This window comes from Diorhabda sublineata, chromosome 5 (genome assembly GCF_026230105.1).
Source record: "Diorhabda sublineata isolate icDioSubl1.1 chromosome 5, icDioSubl1.1, whole genome shotgun sequence".
NCBI lineage: Eukaryota > Metazoa > Arthropoda > Insecta > Coleoptera > Chrysomelidae > Diorhabda > Diorhabda sublineata.
Window position 1 is genome coordinate 36,420,635 of NC_079478.1, and position 24,664 is coordinate 36,445,298.

A 24,664-nucleotide genomic window follows, 5' to 3' on the forward strand; every position below is an offset into this window, starting at 1 on the left:
TTATATATTTTCAAAAAAAATTTCGTAATTGTTAACACACGTAATTCCGAAAATGTCTAATTTTCATTTTTTAACCCTCGTCTAAGGGATGACCGACTGCTGGAATAATTTTTTTATGTTCAATACACTTTTCTTTATTACCCCCCACAACCCTGATTCGATAGGGGGTGCGGAATAATTTTTATATAATTAACAAATTTTTTAGTTTAGTTTCACCTTTCTTTATAATTTATAACTTGACGAAATTTCATAATAATTTGATTAGTATATTTAAATAGTAATAAAATAAATTAATCGATTTTGTATACTTAAAAATATTTCGTATTGACGTACTAAATAAAAACGTGACATTCAATTTGACTGGACTATAAAAGCACGATAAAAACAAAGTTGGCGGAAAACGGTGATACGGCCAACGAACAACACAATCGAGTCGGCTGTGCTGATTACAGTTATGTTCGAGAAGGTATTAACGTTACGTTACAAAAGAACCGATAAAAAACGCACCTCTATATAATAGAAATTAAATAAAGTCAATAATACAAATGTCGTTTAAAAAATTAAATACTCATATGAATATGCTGCCCCACTTTTAATAATGACTATATTCGATCGAGGCGCGTTCCTACCTACCTTATTTTGAAATCGTGAAATGAATTTGATCAGTTTGAAAACAAAGGTGGGTACCAGCGTGTATAGGTTATGGCATTACGCCAGCCGTGATGCGCCTTACGTTTACGTCGTATGTTTTTTTTTAGTGGCGCGTTTTTGTTTTGGTTGTGGTGGTTGTGTTTCGTATGAAAAAAATGCGTGAACAGTTATTTGGGATAGATTTTTGAGAAAATTAAGGTATGTTATCACATTTTATGATTAAAAATTAATTGGATGTGTTGATTATACAACAAAAAAATTTTCTATGGATCTTGAAAGTATGCATGGCATAATTTTGATGAAATAATACGAGATAACTCGTTTCGCGAGAGTACCAGGAAAGTTCGTGAACAATAATTATGAATAATGAATGCATTGTGCAGGGAAAAGGGCATCTCGAATAGTTAAAAAACTTATAATTCCGGAAATTAGTTCAATTTTACTACTCGAGGGTTTTTTTTGTCGAATTTATTTCCTGGGGGTCGATAAATACGATTATCACGACAGATAAGGTCTACGAGGTACCTGGTGCCCAGGATGGCAGACATCTACGTCGTCTATTGGATTCCCGTGGAAATTAGTTATGAAATTTGAGGGATATACTGATCCTGGGGGTTTTCAAACCCAATTATTAGGAATATCACAACAAGAAAGGTCTACGAGGTACCTGGTGCCAAGGGTGGCCGACATCTACGTCGACTATTGGATTCCCGTGGAAATTCGTTATGAACTTTGCGGGATATATAGATCCTGGAGGTTTTCAAAGTCAATTATTATGAATATCACAACAAAAAAGGTCTACGAGGTACCTGGTCCTAAGGGTGGCCAACATCTACGTCGTCTATTGGATTCCCGTGGAAATTCGTTATGAAATTTGAGGGATATATAGATCCTGGAGGTTTTCAAAGTCAATTATTATGAATATCACAACAAAAAAGGTCTACGAGGTACCTGGTGCCAAGGGTGGCCGACATCTACGTCGTCTATTGGAGTCCTGTGGAAATTCGTTATGAAATTTGCGGGATATATAGATCCTGGAGGTTTTCAAAGTCAATTATTATGAATATCACAACAAAAAAGGTCTACGAGGTACCTGGTGCCAAGGGTGGCCGACATCTACGTCGTCTATTGGAGTCCTGTGGAAATTCGTTATGAAATTTGCGGGATATATAGATCCTGAAGGTTTTCAAAGCCAATTATTATGAATATCACAACAAAAAAGGTCTACGAGGTACCTGGTGCTAAGGGTGGTCGACATCTACGTCGTCTATTGGATTCCCGTGGAAATTCGTTATGAAATTTGCGGGATATACTGATCCTGGAGGTTTTCAAACCCAATTATTACGAATATCACAACAAGAAAGGTCTACGAGGTACCTGGTGCCAAGGGTGGCCGACATCTACGTCGTCTATTGGATTCCCGTGGAAATTAGTTATGAAATTTGAGGGATATATAGATCCTGGAGGTTTTTAAAGCCAATTATTACAAATATCACGATAGATAAGGTCTACGTGGTACCTGGTGCTAAGGGTGGTCGACATCTACGTCGTCTATTGGATTCCCGTGGAAATTCGTTATGAAATTTGCGGGATATATAGATCCTGGAGGTTTTCAAAGACAATTATTATGAATATCACAACAAAAAAGGTCTACGAGGTACCTGGTGCTAAGTGTGGTCGACATCTACGTCGTCTATTGGATTCCCGTGAAAATTCGTTATGAAATTTGCGGGATATATAGATCCTGGAGGTTTTCAAAGTCAATTATTATGAATATCACAACAAAAAAGGTCTACGAGGTACCTGGTGCTAAGGGTGGCCAACATCTACGTCGTCTATTGGATTCCCGTGGAAATTCGTTATGAAATTTGCGGGATATATAGATCCTGGAGGTTTTCAAAGTCAATTATTATGAATATCACAACAAAAAAGGTCTACGAGGTACCTGGTGCTAAGGGTGGTCGACATCTACGTCGTCTATTGGATTCCCGTGGAAATTCGTTATGAAATTTGCGGGATATACTGATCCTGGAGGTTTTCAAACCCAATTATTACGAATATCACAACAAAAAAGGTCTACGAGGTACCTGGTGCCAAGGGTGGTCGACATCTACGTCGTCTATTGGATTCCCACGGAAATTAGTTATGAAATTTGAGGGATATATAGATCCTGGAGGTTTTTAAAGCCAATTATTACAAATATCACGATAGATAAGGTCTACGTGGTACCTGGTGCTAAGGGTGGTCGACATCTACGTCGTCTATTGGATTCCCGTGGAAATTCGTTATGAAATTTGCGGGATATATAGATCCTGGAGGTTTTCAAAGACAATTATTATGAATATCACAACAAAAAAGGTCTACGAGGTACCTGGTGCTAAGTGTGGTCGACATCTACGTCGTCTATTGGATTCCCGTGAAAATTCGTTATGAAATTTGAGGGATATATAGATCCTGGTGATTTTCAAAGACAATTATTATGAATATCACAACAAAAAAGGTCTACGAGGTACCTGGTGCTAAGGGTGGTCGACATCTACGTCGTCTATTGGATTCCCGTGGAAATTCGTTATGAAATTTGCGGGATATACTGATCCTGGAGGTTTTCAAACCCAATTATTACGAATATCACAACAAAAAAGGTCTACGAGGTACCTGGTGCCAAGGGTGGTCGACATCTACGTCGTCTATTGGATTCCCACGGAAATTAGTTATGAAATTTGAGGGATATATAGATCCTGGAGGTTTTTAAAGCCAATTATTACAAATATCACGATAGATAAGGTCTACGTGGTACCTGGTGCTAAGGGTGGTCGACATCTACGTCGTCTATTGGATTCCCGTGGAAATTCGTTATGAAATTTGCGGGATATATAGATCCTGGAGGTTTTCAAAGACAATTATTATGAATATCACAACAAAAAAGGTCTACGAGGTACCTGGTGCTAAGTGTGGTCGACATCTACGTCGTCTATTGGATTCCCGTGAAAATTCGTTATGAAATTTGCGGGATATATAGATCCTGGAGGTTTTCAAAGTCAATTATTATGAATATCACAACAAAAAAGGTCTACGAGGTACCTGGTGCTAAGGGTGGCCAACATCTACGTCGTCTATTGGATTCCCGTGGAAATTCGTTATGAAATTTGCGGGATATATAGATCCTGGAGGTTTTCAAAGTCAATTATTATGAATATCACAACAAAAAAGGTCTACGAGGTACCTGGTGCTAAGGGTGGTCGACATCTACGTCGTCTATTGGATTCCCGTGGAAATTCGTTATGAAATTTGCGGGATATACTGATCCTGGGGGTTTTCAAACCCAATTATTACGAATATCACAACAAGAAAGGTCTACGTGGTACCTGGTGCCAAGGGTGGCCGACATCTACGTCGTTTATTGGATTTCCGAGGAAAATAGTTATGAAATTTGAGGGATATACAGATCCTGGGGGTTTTTAACTCGTATCTGAAGTCACATAAGATTGTAATAAAAATTTAGGACATTATTTTCAATTTTATCGACAAAAGTGCCAAGTTCGGTCCTGTATATTCGTTATTTTTAGTCTTAACAGACATTGTTATGAAAAAAAATTCAATTCTACGATACTTTAAGTCACATTTTCCCACTACAATTTAATAGAAAAACATATTCTCATGTCGATAACATACAAAAAAAAATATTTTTCAAATTCCCATGGTTCGGAACGGAAATACGTCACGCTCGATGGCTTGGGAGAGGAAGCAATTGATGGTTGTTACTACTGATGTTTACGTGGTTAGGTTCTTATATACCTGCCGGGGGTCATAGAAAAAAAAAATAACATCGCCGAGACGTTCTCAAGGGCGTTCTTTGACCCATATCCACAAGGGCTTATTGATAATAACGTCGTGGGTTTAATTCGAAAGAAAAAAATGTTAATTGGATACAGGGTGTCTGTTAAAAATTGGTTCTAATTAGTTGTACTTGAGTATCTGCTTTTATTTCAATTAGAATTATCTTTTAAATCCTTACAAAAACACAAATCGCACTAAACAACCGTTTACTTACAATCGCAGTAACTAATAAAAACAAGTAAGAAATTCATCATTTTCTCAGTGTAAAGAATTAAAGTCGATTAAATAACAAACTACCCCCACTTACAACAACAAAATGGCGTTCGAAAGGCCACACGCGGCGACCACGTTTCAGTATTTACTTACTTTCTACGTCACAATCGCAATAACCAATAGAAACATGTTTTCTGTCACGTTATTATTCAAATTATTAATTTATATTTGCGATATATAATATTTTGAGTCATAATATAATAAAATTCAATCTAAATTCAAAAATAAATTTTCAAATATGTAAAATATCCAAATTACCGATCATTACAATGATCTCGTCAAGGACTGGCCTATTTTTTTATACATATCGGACTCCCACACGCCCTAGTTTCAATACGATATTTTATTTATTAATTTTTTATAAACGTTTTTAATGAAAGTAAAAAATTCTTAATTTTTCTCAGTGTAAAGAATTAACGTCGATTAAATAACAAACTACCCCCACTTACAACAACAAAATGGCGTTCGAAAGGCCACACCCGGCGACCACGTTTCAGTATTTACTTACTTTCTACGTCACAACCGCAATAACCAATAGAAACATGTTTTCTGTCACGTTATTATTCAAATTATTAATTTATATTTGCGATTTATAATATTTTGAGTTATAATATAACGAAATTCAACCTAAATTCAAAAATAAATTTTTAAATATGTAAAATATCCAAATTACCGACCATTACAATGATCTCGTCAATGACTGGCCTATTTTTTTTATATATATCGGACTCCCACACGCCCTAGTTTCAATACGATATTTTATTTATTAATTTTTTTTAAACGATTTTAATGAAAGTAAAAAATTCATCATTTTTCTCAGTCTAAAGAACTTTACGTCAATTTAAGAACAAATTACCTTCACTTACAACAACAAAATGACGTTCGAAAGGCCACACCCGGCGACCACGTTTCAGTATTTACTTACTTTCTACGTCACAACCGCAATAACCAATAGAAACATGTTTTCTGTCACGTTATTATTCAAATTATTAATTTATATTTGCGATTTATAATATTTTGAGTTATAATATAACGAAATTCAACCTAAATTCAAAAATAAATTTTTAAATATGTAAAATATCCAAATTACCGACCATTACAATGATCTCGTCAATGACTGGCCTATTTTTTTATACATATCGGACTCCCACACGCCCTAGTTTCAATACGATATTTTATTTATTAATTTTTTATAAAAGTTTTTAATGAAAGTAAAAAATTCTTAATTTTTCTCAGTGTAAAGAATTAACGTCGATTAAATAACAAACTACCTCCACTTACAACAACAAAATGGCGTTCGAAAGGCCACACCCGGCGACCACGTTTCAGTATTTACTTACTTTCTACGTCACAACCGCAATAACCAATAGAAACATGTTTTCTGTCACGTTATTATTCAAATTATTAATTTATATTTGCGATATATAATATTTTGAGTCATAATATAATAAAATTCAACCTAAATTCAAAAATAAATTTTCAAATATGTAAAATATCCAAATTACCGATCATTACAATGATCTCGTCAAGGACTGGCCTATTTTTTTATACATATCGGACTCCCACACGCCCTAGTTTCAATACGATATTTTATTTATTAATTTTTTTTAAACGATTTTAATGAAAGTAAAAAATTCTTAATTTTTCTCAGTGTAAAGAATTAACGTCGATTAAATAACAAACTACCCCCACTTACAACAACAAAATGGCGTTCGAAAGGCCACACCCGGCGACCACGTTTCAGTATTTACTTACTTTCTACGTCACAACCGCAATAACCAATAGAAACATGTTTTCTGTCACGTTATTATTCAAATTATTAATTTATATTTGCGATATATAATATTTTGAGTCATAATATAATAAAATTCAACCTAAATTCAAAAATAAATTTTTAAATATGTAAAATATCCAAATTACCGACCATTACAATGATCTCGTCAAGGACTGGCCTATTTTTTTATACATATCGGACTCCCACACGCCCTAGTTTCAATACGATATTTTATTTATTAATTTTTTTTAAACGATTTTAATGAAAGTAAAAAATTCTTAATTTTTCTCAGTGTAAAGAATTAACGTCGATTAAATAACAAACTACCCCCACTTACAACAACAAAATGGCGTTCGAAAGGCCACACCCGGCGACCACGTTTCAGTATTTACTTACTTTCTACGTCACAACCGCAATAACCAATAGAAACATGTTTTCTGTCACGTTATTATTCAAATTATTAATTTATATTTGCGATTTATAATATTTTGAGTTATAATATAACGAAATTCAACCTAAATTCAAAAATAAATTTTTAAATATGTAAAATATCCAAATTACCGACCATTACAAGGACCTCGTCAAGGACTGGCCTATTTTTTTATATATCGGACTCCCACACGTCCTAGTTTCAATACGATATTTTATTTATTAATTTTTTTTAAACGATTTTACTGGAAGTAAAAAATTCATCATTTTTCTCAGTGTAAAGAATTAACGTCGATTAAATAACAAACTACCTCCACTTACAACAACAAAATGGCGTTCGAAAGGCCACACGCGGCGACCACGTTTCAGTATTTACTTACTTTCTACGTCACAATCGCAGTAACCAATAGAAACATGTTTTCTGTCACGTTATTATTCAAATTATTAATTTATATTTGCGATTTATAATATTTTGAGTTATAATCTAATAAAATTCAACCTAAATTCAAAAATAAATTTTTAAATATGTAAAATATCCAAATTACCGACCATTACAATGATCTCGTCAAGGACTGGCCTATTTTTTTTATATATATTTGACTCCCACACGCCCTAGTTTCAATACGATATTTTATTTATTAATTTTTTTTAAACGATTTTACTGAAAGTAAAAAATTCATCATTTTTCTCAGTGTAAAGAATTAACGTCGATTAAATAACAAACTACCTCCACTTACAACAACAAAATGGCGTTCGAAAGGCCACACGCGGCGACCACGTTTCAGTATTTACTTACTTTCTACGTCACAATCGCAGTAACCAATAGAAACATGTTTTCTGTCACGTTATTATTCAAATTATTAATTTATATTTGCGATTTATAATATTTTGAGTTATAATATAACGAAATTCAACCTAAATTCAAAAATAAATTTTTAAATATGTAAAATATCCAAATTACCGACCATTACAATGATCTCGTCAATGACTGGCCTATTTTTTTATACATATCGGACTCCCACACGCCCTAGTTTCAATACGATATTTTATTTATTAATTTTTTTTAAACGATTTTCCTGAAAGTAAAAAATTCATCATTTTTCTCAGTGTAAAGAATTAACGTCGATTAAATAACAAACTACCTCCACTTACAACAACAAAATGGCGTTCGAAAGGCCACACGCGGCGACCACGTTTCAGTATTTACTTACTTTCTACGTCACAATCGCAGTAACCAATAGAAACATGTTTTCTGTCACGTTATTATTCAAATTATTAATTTATATTTGCGATTTATAATATTTTGAGTTATAATATAACGAAATTCAACCTAAATTCAAAAATAAATTTTTAAATATGTAAAATATCCAAATTACCGACCATTACAATGATCTCGTCAATGACTGGCCTATTTTTTTATACATATCGGACTCCCACACGCCCTAGTTTCAATACGATATTTTATTTATTAATTTTTTTTAAACGATTTTAATGAAAGTAAAAAATTCATCATTTTTCTCAGTGTAAAGAATTAACGTCGATTAAAAAACGAGTTTCAGCATTGACCTATATATAGTTAAAATTCCAGCTTCCTACTAATTTTTTTCCATTCGATTTGGCAACATTGGAAGGTCATTGGAGAGCGCGGAAACTTGCGATAGGTCGAGGTCGACATCTTTAATAATAATGAAAGTTTAAATTATTTTTTGATTTCAAATGATTCGTAGATTAAATTATTAGAGATACGAGGTTTTTTAATAAAAAAATCAACAATAACAATTCTTAGAAACGAGGTCGTTGATCTTGGACATCGTTATTTCATCAATTAAATTAAATAATGTAGTCGATTAGTACGCCATCTCTATTTCTAATCACGAATCAAAAATTTCTGATTTTATCTTAATGTAAACTGTAGAACGAATATTATAAACGAAGAAAACGCTTTTAGTAACATAACTTTTAGTTTTTTTTTTCGACATTTTTAATTTAAGAAATGGCCAATAATTAATTCAATTGCAAAAACGTAATCTACGAATACCAGATAATTTAAAAGTTTTTATCACTTTCTACGAGTCGCTGTCTGAATGTTATTTTACTGCCAATATTTTTAACGACAAAATAGGCCGGTCGTTGAACGGTTCGACTAATTTAAAATATGACTGAATATTTTCTTTTAGAACCATATAAATAGTTAATAATTTTAATATGAAAATTATATGTCAACGTGCCAAAATACAATTTTTATCTACGAGGGTTGCGCGAAAAGTAAAATTTTTTTTTAATTGACGTTTACGTACGAAATTTTAAAGTTAATCGCTCGTAGCTAGATCAGGTGAATATGGTGGTCGGTCAACTAATTTGTAGTGGATTTTAACACTAAAACTTCTTCGTTTATCGCCTTAAATAAGTTCATCTTTCTTCTTTTTGCTTTCCAAGTAGTATTTTGTTTTGATTTTCTAAATTTACGGGGGGAAATCGATATTTTAAGTAAGTCGAATTCTTCGAAAATTATTATCTGGTAACGATTATCACCCGGACTAAAATTTTTGCTCGTGTCGTTGTTCGACCGACACCCCTCGTAATGTACGTCCCTGTCTGCCTTCATCGATCTAAGCCCGCGCACTTCGCTAGTCCCCGACGACGCAGGGTGCAGTCGTCGCTTGGAAAATTCGTAAAAATCGGAAAAGTCGTCGGTAATTCAACAAATCGCGACATAAAATTCGAACCTATCGAATCGGATTCGTTAAAAGGACGATTCAAATCATATTATATCGTTGTAGTATTTAATGGAAATCGTGGCGGATCTTCCAAGGACGGAAGTCAACGTTTTCTGAAGTGTTCACAGGTTGTGGCTGGTGGTTTGGATTGGAAACGTCAAAATTATTATAATTGGTAACCAAGCAACTAATATTATTATAATATCGAATTATTTTATAAATCTTTCCGACGAATTTCATCGAAAATACAATTTTTAGTTTTTCCATGACAAAATTTTGTATTTTCGACAATTTAATTTTGTTTAAAATCGCTAAAACTCGAGGTATATAAAAAAATATACTAAAACAACTTGCACGCCTATGGATTTTTAATACTTTATCATTTTATTACTCTCAAATCATTTTTAAACTCCAAACACTCGCTTATCAGTATTTTTTCTACGACTAAAATGTGATAATTTTTTTTTGTGCCGTCCTGTATATTCACTATATATACCCGATTCAATTAAATCACATTTTTATAAAAACGACCGTAATAAATTACGAAATTATTAATTCGCGTGTGAAATTACTCTTAAGATAAACTGAATAGAAAATAATATACAGTGTGTCCCAGAAATATATAGTAAATAATTAATTCGAACTGGATTTTTCGTTTTAATTCGAATTGTAATCTGATATGCAATCGTGTGGTGATTTAGTTGATTTTTTTTCGTCCGAATTAGTACAGGACGGACATAAATACAAACTTGAAATTTCTAGGTTATCGTATATAATCGAAAACTGAATAATTAGTTACAAAAAAAATGTAAATAGGTGACAAAATCATCATAATATGGTTGGAAATAACCGACGCCTCCACTAAATTTTATTTTCCGAGGAATATTAGACCAGGACCTGCTTCGCGGTTTATAATTTGACGATTTTAACTTAGTTTTTTACTTTTTTCGTGATTCTTGATGGAAATATATATAAAGGAAGATTAGATCTCAACTAGAAACGGTAGATTTCATCGACATAAGTAAAGCCTTCGATCGAGTGTGGCACGAGGGGTTTTTTTACAAGATAAAAGAGGGGGGATACAGGAATCCTGAGCATCTACTTCAAGGAAAGGCAGTTGTAGGTGACGGTTCGAAACGGAAAGAAGGTTGCTACTAAAGTATACAGGGTGTCCCACGTCGAATTAAAACTATCTGTATATATGGCAAAATACTTATAGTAAAATGATGAAAATTTCTATGTTTGGGTTTTCGGATACGATATTTTTAACTACAATATTTTCAAAGATGGCCGACTTCCGGTTCTACCGAAAGTCGATTGTAACTTTGTTATTTTAAATAGAATACCATGTGTATTAATACATTTTTGAAATCTATGTAAAATTTTAATATACTTTTGTCTAAAAACTTTTTTCGAAAAACGCATACTTTTTGAGTTATTAATTTTTTTTTAAGTTTCGGTTTTCGACTATAACTTTGTTATTTTAAATAAAACGCCCTGTATATTAATACATTTTTGAAATCTACGTGAAATTTTAGTTTATTTTTGTCTAAAAACTTTTTTCGAAAAATGCATACTTTTTGAGTTATTAATTTTTATGTAAGTTTCGGTTTTAGACTGTAACTTTGTTATTTTAAATGAAACGCCCTGTATATTAATACATTTTTGAAATCTACGTAAAATTTTAGTTTATTTTTGTCTAAAAACTTTTTTCGAAAAACGCATACTTTTTGAGTTATAATTTTTTTTGTAAGTTTCGGTTTTAGACTGTAACTTTGTTATTTTAAATGAAACGCCCTGTATATTAATACATTTTTGAAATCTACGTAAAATTTTAGTTTATTTTTGTCTAAAAACTTTTTTCGAAAAACGCATACTTTTTGAGTTATAATTTTTTTTGTAAGTTTCGGTTTTAGACTGTAACTTTGTTATTTTAAATGAAACGCCCTGTATATTAATACATTTTTGAAATCTACGTAAAATTTTAGTTTATTTTTGTCTAAAAACTTTTTTCGAAAAACGCATACTTTTTGAGTTATTAATTTTTTTAGTAAGTTTCGGTTTTGGACTGTAACTCTGTTATTTTAAATAAAACGCCCTGTATATTAATACATTTTTGAAATTTACGTAAAATTTTAGTTTATTTTTGTCTAAAAACTTTTTTCGAAAAACGCATACTTTTTGAGTTATTAATTTTTTTTGTAAGTTTCGGTTTTAGACTGTAACTTTGTTATTTTAAATAAAACGCCCTGTATATTAATACATTTTTGAAATTTACGTAAAATTTTAGTTTATTTTTGTCTAAAAACTTTTTTCGAAAAACGCATACTTTTTGAGTTATTAATTTTTTTTGTAAGTTTCGGTTTTGGACTGTAACTTTGTTATTTTAAATAAAACGCCCTGTATATTAATACATTTTTGAAATCTACGTAAAATTTTAGTTTATTTTTGTCTAAAAACTTTTTTCGAAAAACGCATACTTTTTGAGTTATTAATTTTTTTTTAAGTTTCGGTTTTAGACTGTAACTTTGTTATTTTAAATAAAACACCCTGTATATTAATACATTTTTGAAATCTACGTAAAATTTTAGTTTATTTTTGTCTAAAAACTTTTTTCGAAAAACGCATACTTTTTGAGTTATTAATTTTTTTTGTAAGTTTCGGTTTTAGACTGTAACTTTGTTATTTTAAATAAAACGCCCTGTATATTAATACATTTTTGAAATCTACGTAAAATTTTAGTTTATTTTTGTGTAAAAACTTTTTTCGAAAAACGCATACTTTTTGAGTTATTAATTTTTTTTGTAAGTTTCGGTTTTAGACTGTAACTTTGTTATTTTAAATAAAACGCCCTGTATATTAATACATTTTTGAAATCTACGTGAAATTTTAGTTTATTTTTGTCTAAAAACTTTTTTCGAAAAATGCACACATTTTGAGTTATTAATTTTTTTGTAAGTTTCGGTTTTCGATTATAACTTTATTATTTTAAATAAAACGCCCTGTATATTAATACATTTTTGAAATCTACGTAAAATTTTAGTTTATTTTTGTCTAAAAACTTTTTTCGAAAAATGCATACTTTTTGAGTTATTAATTTTTATGTAAGTTTCGGTTTTAGACTGTAACTTTGTTATTTTAAATGAAACGCCCTGTATATTAATACATTTTTGAAATCTACGTAAAATTTTAGTTTATTTTTGTCTAAAAACTTTTTTCGAAAAATGCATACTTTTTGAGTTATTAATTTTTATGTAAGTTTCGGTTTTGGACTGTAACTTTGTTATTTTAAATGAAACGCCCTGTATATTAATACATTTTTGAAATCTACGTGAAATTTTAGTTTATTTTTGTCTAAAAACTTTTTTCGAAAAATGCATACTTTTTGAGTTATTAATTTTTATGTAAGTTTCGGTTTTAGACTGTAACTTTGTTATTTTAAATGAAACGCCCTGTATATTAATACATTTTTGAAATCTACGTAAAATTTTAGTTTATTTTTGTCTAAAAACTTTTTTCGAAAAATGCATACTTTTTGAGTTATTAATTTTTATGTAAGTTTCGGTTTTAGACTGTAACTTTGTTATTTTAAATGAAACGCCCTGTATATTAATACATTTTTGAAATCTACGTAAAATTTTAGTTTATTTTTGTCTAAAAACTTTTTTCGAAAAATGCATACTTTTTGAGTTATTAATTTTTATGTAAGTTTCTGTTTTGGACTGTAACTTTGTTATTTTAAATAAAACGCCCTGTATATTAATACATTTTTGAAATCTACGTGAAATTTTAGTTTATTTTTGTCTAAAAACTTTTTTCGAAAAATGCACACATTTTGAGTTATTAATTTTTTTGTAAGTTTCGGTTTTCGATTATAACTTTATTATTTTAAATAAAACGCCCTGTATATTAATACATTTTTGAAATCTACGTAAAATTTTAGTTTATTTTTGTCTAAAAACTTTTTTCGAAAAATGCATACTTTTTGAGTTATTAATTTTTTTTGTAAGTTTCGGTTTTGGACTGTAACTCTGTTATTTTAAATAAAACGCCCTGTATATTAATACATTTTTGCAATCTATGTAAAATTTCAGTATACTTTGGTCTAAAAATTTTTTTCGAAAAATGCATACTTTTTGAGTTATTAATTTTTTTTTGTAAGTTTCTGTTTTGGACTGTAACTTTGTTATTTTAAATAAAACGCCCTGTATATTAATACATTTTTGAAATCTACGGAAAATTTTAGTTCACTTTTGTTTAAAAACTGTTTTCGAAAAATGCACACTTTTTGAGTTATAAATTTTTTTAGTAAGTTTCGGTTTTGTACTGTAACTCTGTTATGTTAAATAAAACGCCCTGTATATTAATACATTTTTGCAATCTATGTAAAATTTCAGTATACTTTGGTCTAAAAATTTTTTTCGAAAAATGCATGCTTTTTGAGTTATTAATTTTTTTGTAAAAAATTTTACCGTTGCAGACCCTTATAAATTATTTTTTTGCCACCATACCTTTAAAGATATGAAAATGGTTTCTATTCGGTTGCTTTTAGCAAAGTCAGACATATTAGAATCTTCGTTGAAAAATCTTTTACTTTATACAGGGTGCGTATAAAAAGTGTTCAAACTTTAACTTCATAAATATCAAATTTCTTTATTTTTTTAAATAGAACCACCCGATTTTTTCTATTTTAATGCATCCAGGGGTAAAAAATAATGAAAATTCATGTATACTTTCCTATACCTAAACCTTACCGTTATACAAATATTAAATGTTTTCTGTAAATTTGTATTTTATCATATACAAATAGTTTTAACTCGTCGTGGGACATCCTTTATATATATATAAAATTCTTTTCTACGCGTTTTAATCAATTTACCGATTGAGGTACCTCCAAAACACGTAATTCGGAATTTATTTTTGATCTGCGGATATACCAAAAACTTATCGGGTATCTGTACTTATCAATTCGATATTTCGACTGTTCATAAATGTTTTTATTTGAACTCAAGTACGAAAGTTCGTATTGTCGTCGAAGAGAATGGATTCGATTCGGACGATCCGGCGTTGCCATATCTCGAAACTCGACTAGCAACAACTAAAACTAGTAATATCCAGTTAATTCCCGGCTTCGTATCAGGCGTGCGTTGCTGGGAAACAATAGAGTTTATTATTAATTCGGTGTTGCCGTTGTTTTAAAAATAGAAACGAATATTCTGAATAATCAGTTTCAGCGACATGGAACGGGAAACGCGCCGGATTTGTGATAAATAGCGACCGATTCGGGTAGAGTTGATTCGATATGGGAACCGGCGACGGCGCTATCGAGAAATCCAAACACAACCCCGACGTCGAAAATTTAAAATCCCTTTTGAAAAAATCCAGTAATAAGAAAGACAAAAAACACAACCGGGTCGTTTTCAACGAGACGAAAAACGAATTTTTCGACGCCGATTACATAATTCTAATCAGGTAACGACAAATTATCATTTTCCCGCCACAAATTCCGACAATTTTTCTCGGGGCGTTTCAGGGAAGAATGCGATTTCGAAGACGACGACGACGACGGGGTGTGTACGTGTTACCAACACGAGATGGTGCGATTGACGTGCGGCGAACCGGACTGCAGCTGCGGCGGGGTCTACGAACAACAAGTCGAAAATCAGACCCCCCAAAGTCCGAAATTCGCGCCCCCCATCGAATTCGTGGACGCGGTTACGCTGAGTCCGCCGGAGGGTTACAAAGACATGGAATTGGAGGAGCTGGCGTATAAACAAAGGAAACACAGAACGGCCGTCTGCAGGGAGTGTAGTGCCAATCAAGAGCATCTTAATGAAAAAGGTGAGTTGAAATTACATAAAATTATTTAAAAAAAAAATTTCTAACTTATTCCCAACACCCCCCAAAAGAATTATTTATTCGGGAACGATTTTCCGACCACCCCCTGTATTATATAACGCCATATTTGCTTTTCTACTTTCGTAGATTGTTTTTATTAATTAAAAAAATCGTAAATTAATTTTATGTACTCTTATATTTTGTGCTTATATGCAACAGTCAAAACCTATTTATAAAGTATAAAATCACTTTTACTTGTTTTTTTAGTTAATCCTACAATAATAAGACAAAATATTAAACGCGGCAACATCGTAGCGTACTATTAATACTGACGTGATTCCGCGTGACTTATACCTATTAGTTATGCAACACACAATACTACGGTGTATGTTGTTAAATATGCTTCACGGTATACGGATTTTTTTTTTTGAATTTTCGATGAATATAAATTAAGTTGGCAACGTTGTATTAACAACATTGTAGTTGCCTATTCGAGACGTTCGATATTTCTTTATTTGATGTCAAGAACAATGGAGAATTGTTAAAGTTCGAAATGTCGTCTTGTAACAATTTGTTTGCTACGTAAAAGTTTTCCCTCGAGGATTTCCATCAATTTTTCTTGTTACTTCGATGTTTATCCTTTTTATACTTCAAACTTGAATAGACAAACTAATTTGTTTAAAATTTTGAATACACGTAATTTGTTCTATGAAAACAATCATTTTATTAAGAAATTTTAACTTTTCTATGGAATTATCGTAATTACATTGTTGTCAGATCCTTAAAAACATACATAGTTTTGCTATAAACGTGAAATTTTAAATATTATACGTAGTTTTTCGTATACAGTGTGGATTTAAAAACACTTCAATTGTTTCATAGATAAATTTTGATTTTTCTATAGAATTATCGTAATTACATTGTTGTCAGATCCTTAAAAACATACATAGTTTTGCTATAAACGTGAAATTTTAAATATTATACGTAGTTTTTCGTATACAGTGTGGTTTTAAAAACACTTCAATTGTTTCATAGATAAATTTTGATTTTTCTATGGAATTATCGTAATTACATTGTTGTCAGATCTGTTTATATATAAACGTTTTTGTTAAAAACTTGAACTTACTTATGCATATTAACGTTTTTATCAATAATTCCACCCTGTATTATATAAAGTTTTTCGTTAATTCGTGTTCCCAATATAAAAAAAAATATTTTAGATATAAATTGGTTAACCAGCTCTTTTTAAATGAATGTCACGAACATAATGACATTTTCCCATCGAGATTGAGATTTTTTTACTGATATGAAAGAGACTCTAGCCACAATCGATACCAATTACGTCCCCGACTACCAAGAAAATTCTCCCTTCGCCCACACACTCCCTAATTTCCAAAGATACGTCGCGAAATCCAATGAAACTTTATTTTAGCGACGATGAACCAACTGGCAACCCTGTAGAGGTTAAAGACATCACATTTAATCCTTTTTTATCGAAAGTTTTTACATATCTAGAATAACGTATTAAATAGACAACTCTTCTTTTTTATTAGCCTGGTAAATGGCCTCGAACGTAGTTGGTTCATTGTTTGTTCGAAATAAATTATTTCGAAACGTTTTTTCATACATTTTCAGTATGAAAATAAAAAGAAGACTAAATCTTCTTTATTTACTTTGACTTGTTAGTATTTTCACGTTTTATTATGACAGTCTCAAAGTCTCCCTATGGATATCTAGCAGGATAAGCGTTTTGTTTCTTTTTTCTTCAATTTAATCGTCCACGGTGCGCTGTTTATCAGGATTTTCCTGTCCTCCACCACTTAACGTATTTTATCACGACTCGGGTTTTATTTTTACTCAGTTTTTATCATTGTAGAAGTAAATAAACACGTTCGGTCATAAATATCACTAAAAAAACTTCCCAGTACGAAAAATAACGTTTTATAACAGAATATAAAATAGAAGAAGAAATATTTGAAAGTAAAAAAAGTTTAACCTAGTCATAAGACAAAAAATAAATTTGATGTTGCCAAATTTAACTCTATTTACTGGTAGATAAATCGGATAAACTTTGAAATACTAATTTTTGTTATCATAAAATCTTTTTATTAGTAATCGATCTGTTTATAACTTTAATTGATTTAAAAAAAATCTTTTGGAACGAATTTGAAATCTCAAAAAATTATGATCTACTGAAATGTAGTGATTTAATAACATTTTTAAAACAGCTTCCCAACTCTAATCGGATACGAACTCGTAACAGGGTAGTCTGCCATGTTTATTCCCGAATATAGAGTTGGGAACTAAAAATTTGGAACAGTTGGTATATAAAAATAATTCAAAATAGTTTTACAAATAAAATCTATTTTGATTAAGTTGCACCCAGTACGAAAAATAACGTTTTATAACAGAATATAAAATAGAAGAAGAAATATTTAAAAGTAAAAAAAGTTTAACCTAGTCATAAGACAAAAAATAAATTTGATGTTGCCAAATTTAACTCTATTTACTGGTAGATAAATCTGATAAACTTTGAAATACTAATTTTTGTTATCATAAAATCTTTTTATTAGTAATCGATCTGTTTATAACTTTAATTGATTAAAAACAATCTTTTGGAATGAATTTGAAATCCAAAAAAATTATGATCTACTGGAATGTAGTGATTTAATAACATTTTTAAAACAGCTTCCCAACTCTAATCGGACTCGCACTTGTAACAGGGTAGTCGGCCATGTTTATTCTCGAATATAGAGTTGGGAACTAAAAATTTGGAACAGTTGATATATAAAAATAATTCAAAATAGTTTTACAAATAAAATCTATTTTGATTAAGTTGCACCCCAGTACGAAAAATAACGTTTTATAACAGAATATAAAATAGAAGAAGAAACATTTAAAAGTAAAAAAAGTTTAACCTAGTCATAAGACAAAAAATAAATTTGATGTTGCCAAATTTAACTCTATTTACTGGTAGATAAATCGGATAAACTTTGAAATACTAATTTTTGTTATCATAAAATCTTTTTATTAGTAATCGATCTGTTTATAACTTTAATTGATTTAAAAAAAATCTTTTGGAACGAATTTGAAATCCCAAAAAATTATGATCTACTGAAATGTAGTGATTTAATAACATTTTTAAAACAGCTTCCCAACTCTAATCGGACTCGCACTTGTAACAGGGTAGTCGGCCATGTTTATTCCCGAATATAGAGTTGGGAACTAAAAATTTGGAACAGTTGGTATATAAAAATAATTCAAAATAGTTTTACAAATAAAATTTATTTTGATTAAGTTGCACCCCAGTACGAAAAATAACGTTTTATAACAGAATATAAAATAGAAGAAGAAACATTTAAAAGTAAAAAAAGTTTAACCTAGTCATAAGACAAGAAATAAATTTGATGTTGCCAAATTTAACTCTATTTACTGGTAGATAAATCGGATAAACTTTGAAATACTAATTTTTGTTATCATAAAATCTTTTTATTAGTAATCGATCTGTTTATAACTTTAATTGATTTAAAAACAATCTTTTGGTATGAATTTGAAATCCAAAAAAATTATGATCTACTGAAATGTAGTGATTTAATAACATTTTTAAAACAGCTTCCCAACTCTAATCGGACTCGCACTTGTAACAGGGTAGTCGGCCATGTTTATTCCCGAATATAGAGTTGGGAACTAAAAATTTGGAACAGTTGGTATATAAAAATAATTCAAAATAGTTTTACAAATAAAATTTATTTTGATTAAGTTGCACCCCAGTACGAAAAATAACGTTTTATAACAGAATATAAAATAGAAGAAGAAACATTTAAAAGTAAAAAAAGTTTAACCTAGTCATAAGACAAGAAATAAATTTGATGTTGCCAAATTTAACTCTATTTACTGGTAGATAAATCGGATAAACTTTGAAATACTAATTTTTGTTATCATAAAATCTTTTTATTAGTAATCGATCTGTTTATAACTTTAATTGATTTAAAAACAATCTTTTGGTATGAATTTGAAATCCAAAAAAATTATGATCTACTGAAATGTAGTGATTTAATAACATTTTTAAAACAGCTTCCCAACTCTAATCGGACTCGCACTTGTAACAGGGTAGTCGGCCATGTTTATTCTCGAATATAGAGTTGGGAACTAAAAATTTGGAACAGTTGGTATACAAAAATAATTCAAAATAGTTTTACAAATAAAATCTATTTTGATTAAGTTGCACCCCAGTACGAAAAATAACGTTTTATAACAGAATATAAAATAGAAGAAGAAATATTTGAAAGTAAAAAAAGTTTAACCTAGTCATAAGACAAGAAATAAATTTGATGTTGCCAAATTTAACTCTATTTACTGGTAGATAAATCGGATAAACTTTGAAATACTAATTTTTGTTATCATAAAATCTTTTTATTAGTAATCGATCTGTTTATAACTTTAATTGATTAAAAACAATCTTTTGGAATGAATTTGAAATCCAAAAAAATTATGATCTACTGGAATGTAGTGATTTAATAACATTTTTAAAACAGCTTCCCAACTCTAATCGGACTCGCACTTGTAACAGGGTAGTCGGCCATGTTTATTCTCGAATATAGAGTTGGGAACTAAAAATTTGGAACAGTTGGTATATAAAAATAATTCAAAATAGTTTTACAAATAAAATTTATTTTGATTAAGTTGCACCCCAGTACGAAAAATAACGTTTTATAACAGAATATAAAATAGAAGAAGAAACATTTAAAAGTAAAAAAAGTTTAACCTAGTCATAAGACAAGAAATAAATTTGATGTTGCCAAATTTAACTCTATTTACTGGTAGATAAATCGGATAAACTTTGAAATACTAATTTTTGTTATCATAAAATCTTTTTATTAGTAATCGATCTGTTTATAACTTTAATTGATTTAAAAACAATCTTTTGGTATGAATTTGAAATCCAAAAAAATTATGATCTACTGAAATGTAGTGATTTAATAACATTTTTAAAACAGCTTCCCAACTCTAATCGGACTCGCACTTGTAACAGGGTAGTCGGCCATGTTTATTCTCGAATATAGAGTTGGGAACTAAAAATTTGGAACAGTTGATATATAAAAATAATTCAAAATAGTTTTACAAATAAAATCCATTTTGATATAAGTTGCATTAATTATTGTGTTTAGTTGGGTAAAAAGGAAAAAATACTTTTCGTTTTGAAAAATGAATTTAGATTTTTACGTCGATTTAATGTTTGTTTACACTCTGTATATGTATAATTGGGCAAAGTCGTACAAAACATCGACCCAGTAGCTCGTAATACGACAAAAAGTGAAAACTCTATGCAAAGTGCATTCGTTAGTGGGTCAGTGATAGTTAGAAGCGGTTTTATTTATTATTTATTTATCTGTGAGATAAACAATCGAATAGAATTGAAATTTTTAGTTTATTAAGAGCAGTTATGAGGAAATCTTCACAACGGTATCATTGTTATTTTGGTAAAGTACTTTCATTTTGATTAATTCAAATAACATGAGGGAAAATAGTTAGGTTATGTTCGATTACACCATTTTTTTTTTATAATACAGGTGATACTTGTCAACCAAACAGTGATATAATTAAGCCAAAGATAGATTTAGATGACGATGAGCAAGAAAAAGAAAAAATTGATCAGAGTCAACAGACAACACCTACCTCTCCGAATAACCCAGGTAAGAAAAATCGCCGGATATTAAATACGTTTAATTTGAGGGTCGAATATTTTTGTTTCCAGATGGGAAAGAATACCTTCTGGAATCATCTGTGGATGAAGATCAGTCTTTTGAGGAAAATGTAAAACCTCTACCGACAGCAGAATCTCCCGTAACAGGTATATTGAAAGGGGGGAAATTGTGGAGACAACAGAGCGGGGAAAATCTTGTCAAACAGGAACAATTTACGGTAAGAAAATATATTTATTCAATATCTTTGTTTTTGTTGATGAATCGTCTTGATTTTAGGCCTCATTGAATTAAAATTGATTTTTTAACACATGAAATATTTTGATGAAGACCGAAATTAGGTCGAAACGTCAAGATTTGTATTTGTTGAATAACCAAATTGGTAGATTAGGTCTAAAATCAAAGTTATTTATCAAAAATTAATTTGAAATATTGAAAAAGAAGAAAGCATCAGGTAATTTTATAGTGTCGCGACCCCCTCGTTTTTTGGCACTAGAAAATCGAAAAAACATCCGATTTATCATTATTTTTTATAAAAATCTACGTTTTAAAAAAAAATTAAAACTTTTAGGGCTTTAAATGTTAACCCATTCACGTATAATCGTTGATAACTTTTTTACAAGTAATCGAATGTAGTTTCTGTATTTTTTTTCTTAATATATACAAAAACAAACAAACAAATTATAGGAAAATGTCAATGTGTCATATTTTTATAACTTAAAATAATGTCACTTCCTGTCAAAATTAACATTTTTAAAGGAAAATGTTTTTTTTTCACGAATCCCTGTCGTAAAAACAACTGTTTTCAAAAAAAAATATTGAATTCGATTTTTTTATAGTCAAATAAGGATGTTTAAAAATATTAACTGTTACAAATATTTAGTTCCCAACTCTATACTCCACATGACACGGTAACCATAACAACGTGACGTCAATTACAAGTAATCAAATGTAGTTTCTGTATTTTTTTCTTAATATATACAAAAAAACAAACAAATTATAGGAAAATGTCAATGTGTCATATTTTTATAACTTAAAATAATATCACTTCCTGTCAAAATTGACATGTTTGAGGGAAAAAGCTAATTCAAGAAATATTAATAAACTTTCATTTATAAATAATACATACTCATTTTTATATTACTTTTTTTTTCAAAACGATCATTTTGGGGATAGATTAATAAAAAAAGTATAAAAACTTCGTTTAATGAAGTACGTTTAAGATAAGATTCAAAGTCTCAAAATCATATAAAAACTTCAAGGTATTTCTTGTTTTTTTTTTCATAAATCCCTGCAATCCCTGCAGTAAAAACAACTGTTTTAAAAAAAAATATTGAATTCGATTTTTTACAGTCAAATAAGGATGTTTAAAAATATTAGTGCTTCCAAATATTTAGTTCCCAGCTCTATACTCCACATGACACGGTAACCATAACAACGTGACGTCAATTAGAGATGGGTGGTTGTAACGAAAATGTTATTAAATCACTGTAGGGAATTTCTAAACCAAAAAAACGAGGGATTCGTGATGGTATAAAATCACTTAATACTAAATAGAGCACAAAATTTATTATTTTCTCATTATATTAATGAATAAATTTGAAAATACGTCAAATTTCGGTATAAAAACTTCGTTTAATGAAGTGCGTTTAAGATAAGATTCAAAGTCTCAAAATCATATAAAAACTTCAAAGTATTTCTTGTTTTTTTTTCATGAATCCCTGCCGTAAAAACAACTGTTTTCAAAAAATAAATATTGAATTCGATTTTTTATAGTCAAATAAGGATGTTTAAAAATATTAAATGTTACAAATATTTACTTCCCAACTCTATACTCCACATGACACGGTAACCATAACAACGTGACGTCAATTACAAGTAATCGAATGTAGTTTCTGTACTTCTTTTTCTTAATATATACAAAAAAAACAAATTATAGGAAAATGTCAATGTGTCATATTTTTACAACTTAAAATAATATCACTTCCTGTCAAAATTGACATTCTTAAAGGAAAAAGCTAATTTAAGAAATATTAATAAATTTCCATTTATAAATAATTAATACTCATGTTTATATTATTTTTTTTTTCGAAACTATCGTTTTGGGGATATATTAATAAAAAAAATATAAAAACCTTAAGGTATTCTTGTTTTTTTTCATGAAACAACTGTTTTCAAAAAAAAAATATTTATTTCGATTTTATTAACTGTTCCAAATATTTAGTTCCCAACTCTATACTCCACATGACACGGTAACCATAACAACGTGACGTCGATTAGAGATGGGTGGTTGTAACGAAAATGTTATTAAATCACTGTAAGGAATTTCTGAGGCAAAAAAAAACGAGGGATTCGTGATGTTATAAAATTACCTAATACTAAATAGAGCACAAAATTGATTATTTATTCATTATATTAATGAATAAATTTGAAAATACGTTAAATTTCGAAAATAATAATTGAATAATTTACAGAAAACTGACTCAATTTCTGACGAAGAATCCAATCAGCGAACAGTCCGTTTCATAGAAGAAGAAAAGAAAGACAGCTGCAAATCTTCGCCGGAAACAGACAGAGAAGTTGAAGGAAAAGAGGCGACCAAAGAAGACGAAATATCACCAAACAAACAAGAAATATCAAACGCAGAACCTACAGAAATGATGTTGACATTTAAATTAGGTAACACTTGAAAATAACGATAAATTTTTCGTAATTATGTAAATAAAAACTTTTCTTCCTTCCTAATTAATTTTCTGCAGCTTTTCAAGCGTTATTTGCGTTCCATATGATTGTTTCAGGTAACCATGTGTTGATATCCAACAATAGCCTGAAGCCTAATTCGGCTGTTAGGCAGTTGTTTCCCTGTACGAAAGGACTGCAACCGAAAACGGGCGAAAATGACGACAAGCAGTATCTGGTCACTGCCGAGTCTCTGAAAGCGTTCGAGGAAGCCAAAAGAGCGAAACTGCCGCAGATAATACAAAATACAGGTATGTCTAACATATTTTTCAAATTTAATTAATACTTTATTACGTAAGTTTTCATTGCTTGAACGATTACGTCGGTTAAAACTGTTTCGTGGTAGTTCAAATGAACCATAAATGTTTCAAATGAAAAAGAAGATTGCTAGTAATTTAGAGAGGTTGCCAAATCGATCAAAACAAAACCGTTTATAATTATTTAGTTATAGTATAGAATTACGAAGTTTACCTTAATTTTTTCACAATCCGACAACAGCGCGTGTCGTAGAAACTGACCACAATTGTTTCAATAAAAAATAAGGATGCGGGAAATATATAGAGGTTGCCAAATCGTTTGTAATGGTGTAGAAAAAATGTAAAAAAATAGAAAAAGTATAAAAGAAAATTTTATTGATTTCAGTATGATATTGGTAAAAAATTGTAAAAAAACTCGATATATAAATTTTTTTAATTTATAATATT

The 24,664-nt window shown here is 30.0% G+C and overlaps 1 protein-coding gene across 3 annotated transcripts in view; it reads left to right on the top strand.

Annotated features, from left to right (window-relative positions):
* The first annotated feature begins 550 nt into the window (after positions 1 to 550).
* The window catches only part of LOC130444198 (uncharacterized), a 38,080-nt gene continuing 13,966 nt past the window's right edge, over positions 551 to 24,664 (top strand). The window contains exons 1-8 of one of the 3 annotated variants that reach the window (XM_056779249.1): positions 551 to 679; positions 759 to 849; positions 14,910 to 15,153; positions 15,215 to 15,522; positions 21,090 to 21,212; positions 21,275 to 21,441; positions 23,696 to 23,900; positions 24,020 to 24,211. In XM_056779249.1, the coding sequence (XP_056635227.1) occupies positions 14,984 to 15,153; positions 15,215 to 15,522; positions 21,090 to 21,212; positions 21,275 to 21,441; positions 23,696 to 23,900; positions 24,020 to 24,211 (1,165 nt within the window). In that variant the 5' untranslated portion in view covers positions 551 to 679; positions 759 to 849; positions 14,910 to 14,983. Of the gene's footprint in view, positions 850 to 9,583; positions 9,857 to 14,909; positions 15,154 to 15,214; positions 15,523 to 21,089; positions 21,213 to 21,274; positions 21,442 to 23,695; positions 23,901 to 24,019; positions 24,212 to 24,664 lie in introns of those variants that run through there. The other 2 variants (XM_056779246.1, XM_056779248.1) reach the window with 2 other exon arrangements.